Source organism: Metopolophium dirhodum, chromosome 8, assembly GCF_019925205.1.
Source record: "Metopolophium dirhodum isolate CAU chromosome 8, ASM1992520v1, whole genome shotgun sequence".
Lineage (NCBI taxonomy): Eukaryota > Metazoa > Arthropoda > Insecta > Hemiptera > Aphididae > Metopolophium > Metopolophium dirhodum.
The window spans coordinates 5,764,286-5,781,222 of NC_083567.1; the positions used below are offsets into that span (position 1 = coordinate 5,764,286).

Below are 16,937 nucleotides of genomic sequence, written 5' to 3' on the forward strand. Positions count from 1 at the left end.
ATAAAATAATATTATTATTTTTGTAACCCAGATAATGTTGACAATACGTCAACATATTATTATTATTATTCAACATGAGAAACGTGAAATAAATACTATTTTATACACAATAATCTGAGAAAAAAATATTTTTATCTTATAAATATATGTTAATGTTTATGTTGGCATTATTTCTTTATTTTGGAAGATTTAAAGATTTATACTGTTGGCATATCTGGGAGTGGGGAGGGCGAAATTATATATTTACTCCCCCCCCCCCCCAAATTATATTAGTGTATTACAACGAATTCATTTTATGAGAGTTTATTGTTCGCTTTTGATGATGAAAATATTATAATAATAGACCACGATAAAACAAAGAAACAATTTAATTTTATGCTTCGAAATATTCACTCAAATTTTTAAACCGAAACTATTCTCAAAAAATTAAATCTTTATTGTAACTCTTTCTATTAAACAACGGCGAGTGCGTGCGTCCCACTATAATCGCTGCAAATGCACAATGTTATGTCACCAAATCAAACTTGCTTAGACACAGACATATTTACACACAAAGAACAATATTGCAGAAACTGCTATAAAATATTGCACTCGTTATACTATTATAATAATAGTATTATATTAAGTTTAGACCACCCAAAAAAATTTATCTCAACCAATTCTTGGCTATCCCAAAATCCCCCGGTAAGTTGAAAATAAACAGCCATCGTTTATCGGTGACCGCCTATGTATGCTCGCCCACGTAATCCTTTTTATCTAAGACCCCATATAGCGAGGCTTTTCCAAATCAAGTTTTGTTCAAAGTTAAACTGTTTTCAGTAAATACCTACTAAATTACATACGTAAGCGGGGCTCGGGAGCATTTACATATTACATTTTTTGTCTGATAAATCTTGGAACATCCCAAGCGTAAGAATCAAATTTGCTTCACACTCATTCTCGCAGAAATCACATGCGATTTTATTTTGCTATAACATTCGCATATTCACGTGGTTATCGATTTAATTTTGCTAATTTAGAATTATTGTAAGTGCTATTTTTAGGTATATTATTGTCATGTACGAATGCAGAATCAATAATCAAACACCGTAGAATTTATTATTTATTCGCTCATCGTTTTATTTAAGGAAATTCATAATTATTAGATTTTCTCAAATAATGAAGACATCTCGAAGAAGTATTTCACATTAATATTCCTAAAATATTATCATGTACCTACTTTTAAAGGAAGTTAATGTTACATAAAATATAAATCACATAGATATCACAGTAAATTATCTCAGAGGAGTTATATCATAACTTTACTTTATAACTCCCAGTTACTTGACTTGGGGTGAGTATTGCACAGCGAGGTCTCTGGGAGAGGTCACTGTAGGGATAAATTTCAAACTTCACAACTTCTATGCGATAAAACTGAGTTAAAAATTAAAAGTAAACATAATATATTATGTTTAAAAAATTAAAACGTTCTTTTTGTTTTTTACATATTTTCCAATGTTTATAGTGCTATTAATTGCACATATCTATTGTATAATACTAAAGCGCTAAAAAGTAACTTTGGAGAATTGCACATAATTTGTTCACTTATTGTTATACATCCAATGTATATGGATTGTGTTAATCAAATAAAGGAAAAATAAAAAAAACCAAATAATTTGGTCATCTGTTTTTCAAAAACCATAAAAATTGACTTGAAGAATATGTAAGTGTACATAATCATTTAAGTAAAATAGATCGCCCTGTATAACAATATTAATAATTCTCATACGTCACTCGCACGCGCCTGCGAATTCGTCGTTCGCGGTACAAAAACAGAGGAGGCGGGGGCGGGGGCGCGCGCGTAATCGACGTACGATTCTAGGAAAGTACTGTGCGATGGCTGCAGATGAGTCGGCCGGCGGATCTTTGATAATAATAATAATAAATAATTAAGAAAAAAACAACAACAACTACAACAACAACAATCAACCGTAGTACGAACCCGGAGAAACGGAACGATATAAACGACAATAATATTTAGGGGTGGTTCGAATTTAAATTTTCAACGACTCAAATTTAAATTCAAACCTTGTTTTTTCTCGAACGGTTCGAGATTTAATCCGAATTCAAATCAATAATTTAACTTATACTTTTTTCGAACTTTAAATTTTATTTTAAACAACATTTTTTTTTTAAATTCAACTCTTTAAAACGTATTACAATAGAAATTAATTACTAACGTTCTTCACGTCCTTGGCGAGCACATCTATACACAATTAAACGCATTAAAAAAATATTACAATCGTATTTGACTTTTCTCGAACTGTTCAAATCTCTCCAAGTCCGCGGTGTTCGAGTACCCATCATCTCTAATAATATATAATTGTTATCGAGGAAGTAACCGCAATGATATTTCGAACAGCGATGGTTCGTGTGCAGACGGACAAAGCCATTCGTCGTCGATGACGTGTGCGGATTTTTTATTTTATTTTCAATCACAATTTTACGACAAACCAACGACACACACACACACCGACACCGCACGCCTACCTATATACGAGAGTTATAATTTATATCATGATGTTTGCCCGTCGCGATTACCGAGTGCGCAAACTGCAAGCGAGAATTGAGTGAGAAACCATAATATATAATATTATAACAATGTGCGCCACCGCCCCCCCCCCCCCCCCATCCACAGTAGTTTATTGTATTATCAAAATATCACGAACGCGATGGATGGATTTTTTTAATCGGAGTTGGACAGAAAAACCGACGGTTTATGTTTATGAGGATGATATCATAATTATGTATGGTATGATTTGATTTAATTCCCGAATTTCATTAAAATATATAATATGCATTCATTAAATTCGTCACTTATAATGATTATAGTCACCTAACAATAAAATAATATTGTAAAAAAATAAAATATTTAAAATACATTTCATAACCAATTGAAAAAAATCAATCGTGGATAATGATGATTGCATTTTTGTCGTATACGATTAGTTTTTATTTATTTAATACCTATAATCCAGTCAAATTGTATTTGTTTTAATATCATTTTAATCCAAAAGTATATTGACAAATTCGACGAATTTAATTATTTATCGAAACGCCCACTATCAATTTGAAATTACAATAATATTGAATATTTCAATAGCTGGTATTTTTAAACTTAAATCATCCGTTAATATTGTAGAGTTTTTTTGTCAACACTACAACACTGCATATATTTTAATGTATTTATCTGTACCGCGAAGCGCGAATGCCAGGAACAAAATAAAACGTCGAGTCGAAAAAAAAAGTAATATTATGTATATTATTATATACCTATGCTTCTGTTTACTACTGTTGTTGTTGTTGTTGTTGTTGTTGTTGTTAATGAAAATCGATATTACCAGAATTGACGTATGACGTCGCCGTTTATTAGGTATACCAACTATTATTATTATTTGGTCAATATTGCGGCAAGAAAACTACCCATAATAATTCAATCATAATAACATTATATATTTTCTACCGCATACATAATAATAATAATATTATTATTATTATTAAATAAATCGAAACGATATCGCGGCGGCGAAGCGTTCAAAATAATATTATATTATTATACAATATCACATCATAATATATTATATTATAGTTGCAAAGGCGGTGGCGTGTCGTATCGGAATATTCGAATGCCACAACAATCATAATAATAATACGCTCGTCACAAGTTCGTGCATATCAGGCGCAAAAGTCACGACCCGCATTATTGTAGGTATACGGAAAGAAATCATTTTTTTTTATTTTACCTTTTCACGTTACGTTATTAATATACGATTAAATGTCGCGGAGACCACAGCGATGTCAATACACTATTGCAGCGGAGGTGACGGATTTTATTAATACAAATCGTCGAGTTGGAACCCTGCATATATTACACAACGATACAATAATGGCCGCCCCAACACGCGTTTTGGAATCGTAAATATATAGTAGAAATAATAATTATTAATAATATACGGTTGCAGGTCAATGTTTTCGCGGCCGGTCGCGTTTTTTGAAAAACCAAACCTATAAGGTCGAGACGCAGAGAGTTCGGTGCCGACACTAGGTATTTACCGACGGGGGTTGATTGGTGTTGAAGCGTATTGAAGTATGGTTATGCAAGCGCGGTGAAAATATGATTTTTAAATAATCAATTTGCAGGTTGGGTAGCAGGTCGTGGGTATCAAAAACATGGTTGGACCAGGTACAAAAATTAGGGCTGGTGGTATTTAAAATTTCCATGCCGGTGTCAATGGTATATCCGATATAATATACGGTATTTTCGGCGATTCCCGGGAAAATTAAGCATTCATTTTAAAATTAATGACTGGATCTTCTGTTCTAGAACGCCCGCATTATGTGGATTTGTATATTATATACTTTACTATTCAAATTCAGTTGATAAAAAAGTAAATAAAAAACTAATCATTATTTTTTTTTTGCATATAAATATTATAGATTTAAAAATTTGTCATGGTACGGTATATTTGCGGTAATCGCCGAATCACGGTACTTGTACCGTTTAATTTTCGAATATCAAAAACTCCACCAGACCTCGATTAAATCGTTAATTAATATATTATTATTCTGTTGTCCCCGTGGACACCACCAGTGGTTCCGGTTTGCTGTTCGGCCGCAGAGGGCCTGTCGTCTTAATCGGCGCGCAAACTCGTCTGCAAGTTAACTTATAGGCATGGACGAGGCATGAGTTTTTTAGTCATCGGGGAACAGTTTCGGCGAACAATTATTACGATATTATGTTATCGGAATAATATGAATTATAATACAATATGACGTGGGCAAGACACGGACCTGCAGTACTCGTTGAACGTCAACACGTAACACCGGTCGTCGATGCAGGCCACGCTGTTGACGTCTCTGTGCTTGGACGCGAACAGCTCGTCGGGCATGTCCTCCTTCAACCGTCCCTGTTTCGTGTGTTCCGGCCTGTAGTACCACAGCAGCGACATCATCATTTCTCCTGCAAACGTTACCATTAACACGGTTAAAACGGGTTAAGTATGTAATGTATACAATATATTATTATTATTATTATTCGGGCGCGCAGCCAGGATTTTATTTAGGGTGGATGTGTGGGTGTTTTAATTTTAAGTTTAAATATAACTTGTTGGGGGGCTCACACACTACTCTCCGTTGTGTATAGTCACCGTCCATCAGTCTTCATATTATATACTACCTAATAATAATGTAATATCGAATATGATTACCACATAATACTTTTTTTTAGATATCTGAACCGATTATATTGTGTACGTATAATAGGTAGTAAATAATAATATATTTTTTGTATAAATATGAGGGATTGAGGGGAGGGGAGGGGAGGGTGTTCCAATACCCAAAACCCGGCCCTTGTAATTATTTCGGAGCAACACTACGTCATGCAGAAAGGATCGATACAATCCAAGGATGAGTAACTGGTAGAGGGTGGTCGATTTGCACTTATTACTGATAGGGGTAATATGGCGTAGTACGGCTAAATCGGGGAAAGTCGAATCATTGCACTCTGGTATTATTATTTACTATAAAAACGATCGACGCAGCGTCAAACAACTATAAAGTGACCCAATAACTCGTTATTTTTATTAAGCCATGTTAAATCGATTGAATTCAAGGAATACGCTTTCAATTTATTGTACGATGAAACCCATAATTATATCCAATCATTATTCTTATTATAATTATATTATTATTATAATATATTACTATCCAATATTTAAATGACGAAATTGGTTTTAATTGGTTATTTTTCTTTTGTCTATTTTTAGGATATTATGATTTCCAACAACTTGTCAAAGCAAACTTTCACCATGTATTCAAAATTCAAGGAAAAGCAATCACGTAAAACGAGCAACAACAACAAGTTTGTTGTTTTCGACGAATCGCTAGCCTTTGACAAAATCAAACCGAAATATTTAATACCTACCCAGATAATAATATTATTATAATGATAAATTAATAATAATTATAATCATATCGTAATATACTGCAATTATTGCAATCAATAATTACCCTGCAACAGTACCGGGAAATGATTTTTAATCATTTAAGCCTATAAAATAAAGTACCGTGGCTTATATATCGGCACTTACTCGGTATATAGGTTGTCGTAGGTAATAGACGCGCATTTGCTGTTGGTACACGTTATGAACACGGTATAAGGTGATAGGTAAACAGTCGTGTACCGCCTACACACTTTCCGCGGCGTTTCGTGAGTTTACAAATTGTTAAGAGAGTAAACGCGTAGACGCGATTAAGTTTTATACGAAAATTATACATTTTACACGGTTACACGTCCATTTTCACACCGACGACCGTCTTAGACGTTTATTTTATTTCATGAAATGTTCATAATTGAATTAACAACACATTATACAGTCCATGATGATTGTATAATTACATACCATTAATATTGTAGCATTACTTCAAAGTTTATAGAAAAACATAATAAGATATTTTGATAACCCGTTTTGAATAATAATTAATGAAAAGTGCGCGCCGGATTTGATATAACGTTTTCATGCCGACATCCGAACAGTTTTAGCCGGTTTCGAACAACCAATCCACAATGCGATATATCCGTGAAATGCGTATCCCTTTGCGTCAATAGTAAGTGGATTTAGGTTTCATTCAACACAACCGTGGTATCGACAAATACGAATCCTCTGTCTAACTATAAAACAAACGTCAAAAGCTCGAGTGAAATACGATCATTAGCTTTTTTTTAACACGAGTGCAATATTGGACTATATAGGTACCTAAAATAAGTGCAATTCGACCTCCTACGTTCTAACAGTAGCAGGTGATGTGTTGTTCAATCCAACTTTTATTGAGGGGGTGTTTTTTTTGTCATCCTCACGAGTTGTTTTAATTATTATATTTAACCCTGCACCGTTGGTAACGTGGTAAGGTATTATTTTGGTTACCGCTGCCTATTTTGTGTAGGTGTATTTATTACATTAAGCATATCCATATACGCACATAACCATAACCTTCAGTAAAATATAATCTAAAAAAGCCGCGGTAAAGCTTCAGGTAATCGATTCGCTATAATTTAAGTGTATCTCATCATTGACTAAGTCACTATATATGTGATGGATGTGAAGAATTTGAATTCAATGATAAATCGAAGTAGGTATACGACGAAAAACGATTCTGAGCCAGTCTAACTTTTTTTAAAACAATTATTTTAGTTATGATATACACACTATGACAAATGTTCGTAATGCATCGTAATCCCCCCCCCTCCCATAATTATTAAAAAAAATTCTGAGAAATTTCTACTTTTAAACCGCCATAATATAAAGCACAAACTACATCAAATTTTCTAGCAGAAACCTCCAACAAAGTTGATGATCGAAGCATTTTTTTGTAATAGAAATATATTGTCTTCAGACAACAAAATAAATATATTTATATAAAAACACGTCGTTGTAATGCGCTTCGCTCAGCATCTAAAATAATTGTACCTACGGAGATTTAAATCGACTTTTGATTTTTAGTAATCGTCTAACGTAATCCGTACTTACACAGTGAGAGAAATTGATATATGCGACGTATAATATGATTAGTATATAAATATGGGGAGATAGACATTCGAATTTATTAATTTTAAAAGTGATCGTAACTAACACAAATCGCATAATAAATGTGTTTTGGTAATATAAAACGTATAAAAAGAATTGAGGAATTCTAACCACGCGTCCAATGAAGTAAAATAATGATAAAAAAAAAAACAGACGCTACCAACTTGGTTAAGTTCAGGAATAATAATATATACGATATAAATTATTGTACATCGCACAACCAAAATAAAAAATAAAAATAATAATAGAAATTATTTGATATGACGTATTATATTATACAAAAAAATAAATAAGACTATTCGAATTTAAGCGGGAGTCTTCGTAATAATAGAATACATATAGTGATATAATATTATAGGTTGAGTCAGGTACACTCGTATAATTGCAGTAAAGTCACGCCACCATAATAATAGTAGGCAGTATATATAGAACTTGTACAAACTTACCGTTGACGGGGTCTTCCCACAAGTTGGCGATTTTGGCGATGAACGGCAAGTCGTTTTTCCGAGAACCCGACTTGAGAAGCACGCAGTCCCTTGCGTATATGGTGTCGCCTTGCATGTGACGCATGCACGGGTAACATTTCCTCAACACTGGTGTATCGTCGTTCTGCGCGTACCGACAACAACGCAATATTAATATTATAGCTACAATGTGGTTGTATAATTACGATTACACGATAATATTATTATATCCCACCCTCCGAATCGTCCGTGATACATAATACCCCGAGTACAGGCGAAACCTCCCGCCTAACGGACACCTCCAAAAAGCGGAAATTATTTTGGCAACAACCTGCAGATTTTAGCGACCGCGGAACGAGTCCGGTATTCAGAGGTTTAGTTGTACGGTGATTTTCTAACGTAAACGTTTTCGCGGAATAATCTTATAACCAGACATTTACGGTTGTTCGTGTTACGTTTAAATAGTGCGTAAAATAGAATGCAGGAAAAAAAAAAGGCCGCGGGAAAGAAACTGACTTATTTATCTATACAATAAATTAGTTATATCGAGTTTTCTTAATCATATAGCAATTAAGTCGTATAATAATATACAGTGTTATAACACCATTAAATAGACTAAATAACATTATTTAGACAAGCAACGCCAATGTTAATCACTTATCGCTCATTATTTGGATTTTATAATAATTTTAATTTGACTCACTAGTGGAGCGTAGTAGCGCAAATTTTCCAGCTCTTCGGATCCACCTGTCACCATGCGCCAACATAGCTAAGTGAGTCAAATCCAAATAATAATGAGCGATAAATTACATTGATTACATTGCCGTTACCTATCTATATAGTGTTTAGTTTTATCTATGCTTATACTTAGTATCAAAGATTTAATTTTGGGCTCCCAAAGTGTAGTAGATTAAAAAAAACTATAGATAGGTTTTTTTATTTCATTAAACGTACTATATACGGTCACCATAATAAATTATAACAAACGTAGCCAGCCATAGGGTTTTTTATTACGTACCTCTAGGTAAACGGGACGTTTGAACGGTTTTCCCTGCCATATCCAACCGTTAGACCACCTGGGCGCCAGGTCTTGGTTCTTGAGCCGGGACAGCTGCGCGAACTCTTCGCGCATCCTCTGTTCCAGTTCCCTTTTCATAGCGTCTGGTAACAACAATAACCATATTATTGTGATGAATGAAATAAAAAAAAAAACCCGTCCGCATCGAGCACGAGATCCAATATAATATTATACTAACTACTACCATAACCGTATACACGCATCAGTCCAGTGGCGTGGAAACTTATTATTAATTTAAATAACTGTTCAAGGGCAAATTCAATATCCATCCACCCATCCACTAAAAACCCGATAAAGATATTTACTGTTTTGACTATAACAACCTAACCTAACCTTTTTTTTTTATACCTACATCGTAGTAAACACTAAAATACTATAGTTAATTTTACCCTTTAAGGGCCACCCACCCCACCCATGATAAATTCGGGGGCAGCTGACTTACGATTACCCCTTTCGTCATACCGCCGCTGTACGCACAAGGTCGGATTTAGAACAAGTGCCGCCTTAGGCCGCCCTCCCCAAGAAGTTAAGTAAATTATTGATGATAATTTACAATATTTTCAGCCGTCCTAGTCCAAAATCTGTCCCTGACCAGTGCCTTGTACAATAATCATCAATCATTAACTCACCGGTCATTTCTTTCTTATTCCCTCCGTTCTTCCGGTCTTTTCTGCCTTTCTTCGTTTTCTTTGAGACGCCTTTTTTCTTGACAAAAGCCTCGGTGATCATGTCGTCGCCGTCGCTCTCGTCCGTCAACACCGACCGCAATATTTCTTCGGTCATGCACTCATCCAATTTCTCTTGATCGGATTTGACCTCCGTCGACTTGATGCTGTTCTTCCGGTTCACCGCAGTGACCGGCTGCGCCGGTTCGTCTTCGGTTGATGTCGGCGGTGTAGTCGCGGTTGCAGTCATCGTCGTCGTAGTCGTCGCCATAGTAGTATCTTCTACGTTTTCTTTACAGTCGTCATTGTCTTCGCGGACGACAACGGCGACCACCTCGTCATTACCGTTACCGCTCACGTCTTCGGTTTCTTCTTGGATTTTCGATTTTTTCGCTAAGACGATCTGCATGGGATTGGGTTTCTTCCTCTTCGCGGATCCCTTCATCACGATTTTGTCACCGTCTACGTTTATATTATAATAGACGTTGTTGTTGTTATTGTTGCTGATGGTGTTGTTATTGTTAATGGTGTCGTTGTTGTTGACCGGTGGGTTGCAGTATACAGTAGTAGTCACTTCCAGGCGTTCTCGCGGCTTGGTCGACAAGTCAATGGTCTGATGAAGACCACCGTCATCGTCGGCCGCCGACGCGGAATCGCCGTCCTCTTCGCTGGCCATGTCCACCTTGAGCATGAAATACGATTGTGGCTGTTGCTCGTCGTCGATAGGTTCGACTTTCGGCACCACGACTTCGTGGTGGTCGATCGGCTGGTCCAGGCCTAGTACGGACTGGCTGAGGACTTTGCCGATGGCCAACAGGCCGGTGGTATCGCATTTCTCTTCGGCGACGATGTTGTTCCACTCGGAGGTGGGGTTCTTGGCGGCCAGCATAGCCGGGGACTGGGGTGCCAGGTGTTGCACGGAAGCGCGGGCTGGGCTCAGCGGGCTCATGCACCACGGGACTTGCTTGCACGGGCTGCCGGAGTTTGCGGACCGCGGTGGTCCGGGCACGCCGGCGCTACCCCTGGCTGGGCTCGGCGGGCCATGGGCCCGCGGAGGCTCCTGCGGCAGTGCCAATGCCACAGGCGGAAGTGTAACTACTGTCGAATGATGTTTTGGCCCCTTACTGACTGCACCAGTAAGCGGGCCAGTATGTCCGTTTTTTGGATTGGGACACGATTGCATTGGGCACGGACACGAATGGTACGTTGGGTCTACGGCGTAGGTGCGGGGCGGTGCGGGCGAGTAGCACGACGGCCCGGGCGGCGCACCGTACGGAGAGTAGTAGAGCGGCTGCGGCGCAGGGTAAGCGTCCGGCGGCGGCAGAGACTGTTGCTGCTGTTGCTGCTGCTGGTGGTGGTGTTGCTGCTGCAGGTGTTGCAGGTGTTGCTGGTGCTGCAGGTGTTGCTGGTGTTGCTGCTGCTGCTGCGACGTCGGCGGCGGCGGTTGTTGTTGCTGCGTCTGCTGATGCTGCTGCTGTGGCGGCGCTGCCGGATGGTGGTCCGGCCGGTCGCCGCCGGGCCTGGTGATGGCCACCAACATTTGCTGCTGTTGTCCCGCGGGCGAACCAGTCGGCGCCGGCGGCTGTCCAGGAGGTGGAGGCCCGTAATACTCGTGATAGTACGTGGGCGGTCCACCGGCCTGTGCGTAAGGTGGTGCAGCCGGCGGCCGTCTGTGGTGGAACGGTATGTGGTGGTACGGCGAGCTACGGCTGTGATGGAAGTAGCCGGGCTGGTGGTGCGGCCCTCCGGGGTACGCGCACGGATTTGGCGGTTCCGGAAGGTAGTGGTGGGCCGGCACCTGGGGTGGTGGGGGCGGCGGATACTGGAGACTGGCCGATGCCGGGGGCGACGGGTAGTATGACGGCAGCGGTGGCGGATGGTACGGGCCCTGCGGCTGGTACCGGTAACCGGGCGGTGTCGGCACCGACGTCGATCTGACCGGCACCACTTCGGTGTCAGACGACTCGGCGGGCGGTGGTGCGGCAGTGCCGGCCGAAGACGGCGGCGTGGGCACCAACGGTGGAGCCAGCGACTGTTTCACGTGTGACGGGTGGTGCAAGTGCACGTGGTGCGGCACCAGGTGGTGTGTGATCAGCGGCCCGGCCGGTTGGTAGTAACCTGCGAATCAATAACAAAAAACACGATTATAGAAACGTTATAATTTTATCTTATGCACAAGTGTACAACCATTAACCATAGTTCAAAACCATAATCACCAAATATGTATAGGTATAATATAATATTATGATACAGTGAAACCTCCCCTATAACGGACACCATATAAAATTGAAAAACAAGCACGTCGTTTCGGGAGAAACAAAACTATATGGAAAGATATACCCGCTTAAAACTGGCGAATAGAATTCGGAAATACATGTATAATAAAAAACAATAAATAATAATATATTATCGTATTGAGTATAGAGATTTAGAAAAGCCTTTAACTGCGGAAAGAACATTTTAAAACCTCGAAAACCCTAAAAGGAATAACACTGAAAAATAAAATGATTAGGCGTTTTTCCGGAAATCGCGGTTCGACGTGTGAACTCTGCCAATAAATATCACATTATGCCGAATAATTTTAATCCGTTCGGGCACGAGTGTTTCGTTACCAGTTAAAGTTGCGGCTAGGCACATTCGGGACAACAAATCGTGGCTCGGCGATTGGTGGCGTGGAGCAGAACACGATCGGTATAAAAGCGCTACAACAATAATTATTATTCTCAAAGAGACGATCGACGATGATATATACATATAGCCATATAGGTACGCGTATAATTATAATAATAATAATAATATAATAGTTAGTATTATAATTTATAATACACTGCACAGTGCACTTATCGCATGGTAATACAATAATATCCTTAAGTATAATATATCGTACGAACGGAATAGGACTTTATTGTTATCCAATTACATATTATACGCAGAACTCGGATCAATACATATTATATATTATTATTATGTTGTTGCAGTTGATGTAGTACAAACGGAAGATTTTCTGCGTAGGTATAATGTAATAATAATAATAATAATAACAATACATCAGAGAGTATGATATTATTTTTGGGTCGTGCGTCGATCACGTACCGTCTACCTATGCTAAACGTAACAATATTATAAACTTATTGTACACGAACTTATACAACATATACTGATCAGCAGTACTCGCGGCTGCGATGACAACCGTTGTCGGCCGTATGTTTATTTAATATTATCATAATAATAATAATAACGGATGATTCGAACGATGTTTAAATAATATTATTACGCCATAGAAGAAGAATCGTACTATCGGAAACGACAACGAGTTTTGAAAAAAAATAATAATAAAATTTTTATCAGCCCGCGTGTTTTTCTCGTAGAGAAGATAATATCGACGCCACGACTACCTAATATAATAATAATGTTATACTGCGCAGGGACACTGGCCCGACGACACTTGAAAAATAATAATAATAATAATAATGATATAATATTATTGTACACATTTATATTATAACATTATAGGTACATCGTTATCGTTTTGAAATTGGGCGTTGGTATTTCGGTGACGGCGCGTCAAAAAGTCGTGGACGAACAACAACTATTGACCAGGACCGGTTTTTTATTTTTTTTTAATCGGGCCACCACCGAGTCATTAGTGTATAATACGCGTTTTTATTTATTACATTATAAAATATATCATATACGTGTGTACACGTATTGTGTGTGTGTGTGTGGAGGGCGATCGAAATTACGACGACAACAACGACGATTGTTTTTTTTTTTTTCCCCGTCCTTCCGCCACAGTCGATAATCAACAACTGCAGTGATTACAATTAGCAGCTGCTGCACCAGTGATCTGGTCCCGGGCTCGGTGACGACGACACGGCGATAAAATAATAATTAAAATGAAACGTACAATACGGCGCAATTGTGCGGGCGCGACGTCGCGTTTAAACGGGGTCGTAATTATTACAAAATATAATGCCACGGTTGTACGAATCGACATATTATTTCATCCCCCTGTCGCTGCGCACGATTGCTGTTAAACGATCTGACGAGGCCTCATCGACAGCGATCGTTTTACCGGGATACACCGTGGGAAGCGACGAGTTTCGAATGACAACCGCGTGCAATATGTAGACGCGAGTATAGAGTTGAAATTCGGGGTGTGCTAAATATTATCCCATCCCCGAAGTTTCATTGGGGAATAAAATATATATGCGTCCGTCTCACATTCGTGCGTAGGCTGAAATTGGTACGGGGGCTCGGGGTGTCTTAGCAGCAGTAGTCAGCACCCCCTCCCCCCTTCCCCCAAAAAAGTTAAATATTTAAGTTCCACCCCTAAAATCTACGACTGTGCGTGTGCACTGCTTCAAAGTTTCTCAAAATACCAGTTATATCATGCTTTTTAAAAATATTTATACCTATGCTTAAATTTAAGCATTTTACTCAATAAACCAATATCTATTGGTATTAAAAAAAATTTAAAATTTTGTGAATTCAGACAAACACATTTTTAAATTTAATCAATTAAATTCACTGATATAAATGATAATACACAATTAGGTATACGTACTTCGTTCCGAACACGTGTTTAAAAACGTAGGTATACCTACACGAGACTAATAAAGTTTACAAGTGTAACGTGTCTTTTGTAAGTCTTGATAAATTACTATTATTATAATATAATAACCGATGATTTATATTATAATTGTACCTTAGTTCTATTAAAACCAGTATTGTCAATGCAAAACTGTTTGAAATGAAAGCAAAAAAAAAATAAACCAATTCGAGATAAAAAAACATTATGACATAAAAATCACGGGGTGATATAATTTGTAATTCGGGGTGAAGTTCACCCACTAGCACCCACCTATGAGTACCTATGCGTGTGTACGCACATAATAATATATACGGGTATTAAATTGGTGAGGTAATTATATACGAGCAAGTGAGCAACATTAAGGGTACTTAACGCAGCATTTGGGGTCCTCGACAGACCACCGATGATGATGGTGCGAGTTAAATTCGTACGCGACACACATACATGTATAATATATGCATTGCACTATTGCCTATAATTATATTGTAATATTATAATATTGAATCAATAGGAACCGATGCATATAATATGGGTAATCCATTATACAGAATTCGAGGGGTCACTTCAGACAAAGTTAGCGTTAACTGGCATTTTATCGAAAATGCATTTATTGTGTTATTGTGTAAATGTGCAATAAACATCATAGCTGCAAAGTCTGAATTCAGATTCGAGGAAGTTTTGATTCGTGGTTGCCGAAATAATAAATTTATATATAATAGAGAGGAGTGTTATTACAATAATTTGCCATCAGTATTGTGGTGGATAAAAGGTGGATTGTGTGTGACAATGGATTTTAACACCATAATATTGTAGGACATCCAAACAATTGCTGTTTTATCCTCTTATTTTATATTACATATTGAATATGAAAAAAGTGCCATTGCTTTTTCATCATTGGTTACAAAAGTAGCGTTTGCGAACAATCTCAAAAATGTCAGTCATTAACTTTATCCCATCCACCCCTTCAATCATTATTGGGGTAGCTAGGTATAGTCGATTCGATCATAAATGAAATTAAAACCAATCGAACGGGTCCATATAGAGTCTCGGCGTTACTTCGACGCGACAACAATACAAATTACATGCGATATCATAAAAACGTGCGTTTTACGTTAAATAAAAATATTATATACCACGGTCATCGTCGTAAATATAAAATATGTACCTACACACTTCCTCGTCGCAGCCGACGTCACGGCCGCTCAATATAATTATGACTAATAATTATATATTATTGTTCGCGCGACATTTTTCAACACTATTAATAATAGTACGTATTATTATTATCATAATACACAAATGACACGACGGGTATAACAATATTGTTCACAAAAGTTCGGCGAGCCGAACGAACGGACTCCGCGATACACGACGACGACAGTCTGCGGGTAATACGTTATTATACTTATTATGGTAACGGTAAGTCGACCGCCGAAATCCGAAACAACTACTCGACCGGACCGTTAATTCTCGCGCCCGCCGTATAGAGACGCTTTTCACGTCGTGCCTATTTATTATTATAAATTGCTAAAATGTTATTCGTATTGCTAAAAATATTCGTGAAAATACGGCTTTTAGGTACCTACACTAGTGGTGAACTTTATCGTAAGTAAAAAAAAAAAAGCTATTAGGTATAAAAGTCGAGTCCCCGATTACAGGTACTCGTACTATTTTATTGTGTCATGTGTATAATAATATGATACGAACTTAAAAGTCAAAAGTTGGGTATGCGTATTATTTATGGGGCGAACGTGGTTTAAACATAATATTATAATATAATATATGTATAGGACACGCAGGGGCGGGGATTGGGCCACTGTGCAATTGCATAAATCATACATATTGTGTTTCCTGGGCTGGTACAAAATAATCCACCTGGCACAATATTATTATTGGTGACGATTTTTATAGGACCCCTTTTATTTAGAACACCTTGGTATAGTTGACCATGTGGTATTCACTCCGCTCAACTTTAGATACTTAACTAAAAGGCCCTAATTTTAATGCAAAATGCATTATTTTTTTAAAAAGTCCCCGGCAATGATTTTCAAGTACAAAATCCGTTTCGTACATCGAAGAGTTTAAAACTTAAAATTTTATTTTGCATTTTCATCAGTTTTGGGATTTTTGAGTAATGATTATTGTAATTTTGTTAATTTTTAGTGCACATTTATACGTGATATACTTTTTTAGATTAAACATAATTGGTACCTAATTCAAAACATTTTGTTCCGACCATTCATAATTCGTCAACTGCACTATTTATGATTTCGATACGTCGGTCACGTATTTATCTATTTACAGTGTAACGGCTGTTATATGCGTCCGTGACTCAGGCCAATAAGAATAGCAATTGGTCAGTTGGTGTTACATCATATTTCGTATTTTTGTTTCCCCGAGAATTGTTAAAACAATTTTTTGGTAATTTTCAAGGATATTATTGCGGTTAAAATGCATTCAGGGCATTTTTGCTATTTCTAGAGCATTTTTGGATAGTCTTTAGGGCTATTAATC

At 37.7% G+C, this 16,937-nt stretch overlaps 1 protein-coding gene across 1 annotated transcript in view; it reads right to left on the bottom strand.

Moving 5' to 3' along the window:
- LOC132950804 (uncharacterized) overlaps positions 1-16,937 on the bottom strand; it is a 130,244-nt gene that overhangs the window by 6,254 nt on the left and 107,053 nt on the right. The window contains exons 5-8 of the mRNA XM_061022378.1: positions 9,794-11,947; positions 9,105-9,247; positions 8,069-8,231; positions 4,831-4,999 (exon numbers count right to left, since the gene is read on the bottom strand). Coding sequence (XP_060878361.1) covers positions 4,831-4,999; positions 8,069-8,231; positions 9,105-9,247; positions 9,794-11,947 — 2,629 coding nt within the window. The remainder of the gene's footprint in view (positions 1-4,830; positions 5,000-8,068; positions 8,232-9,104; positions 9,248-9,793; positions 11,948-16,937) is intronic.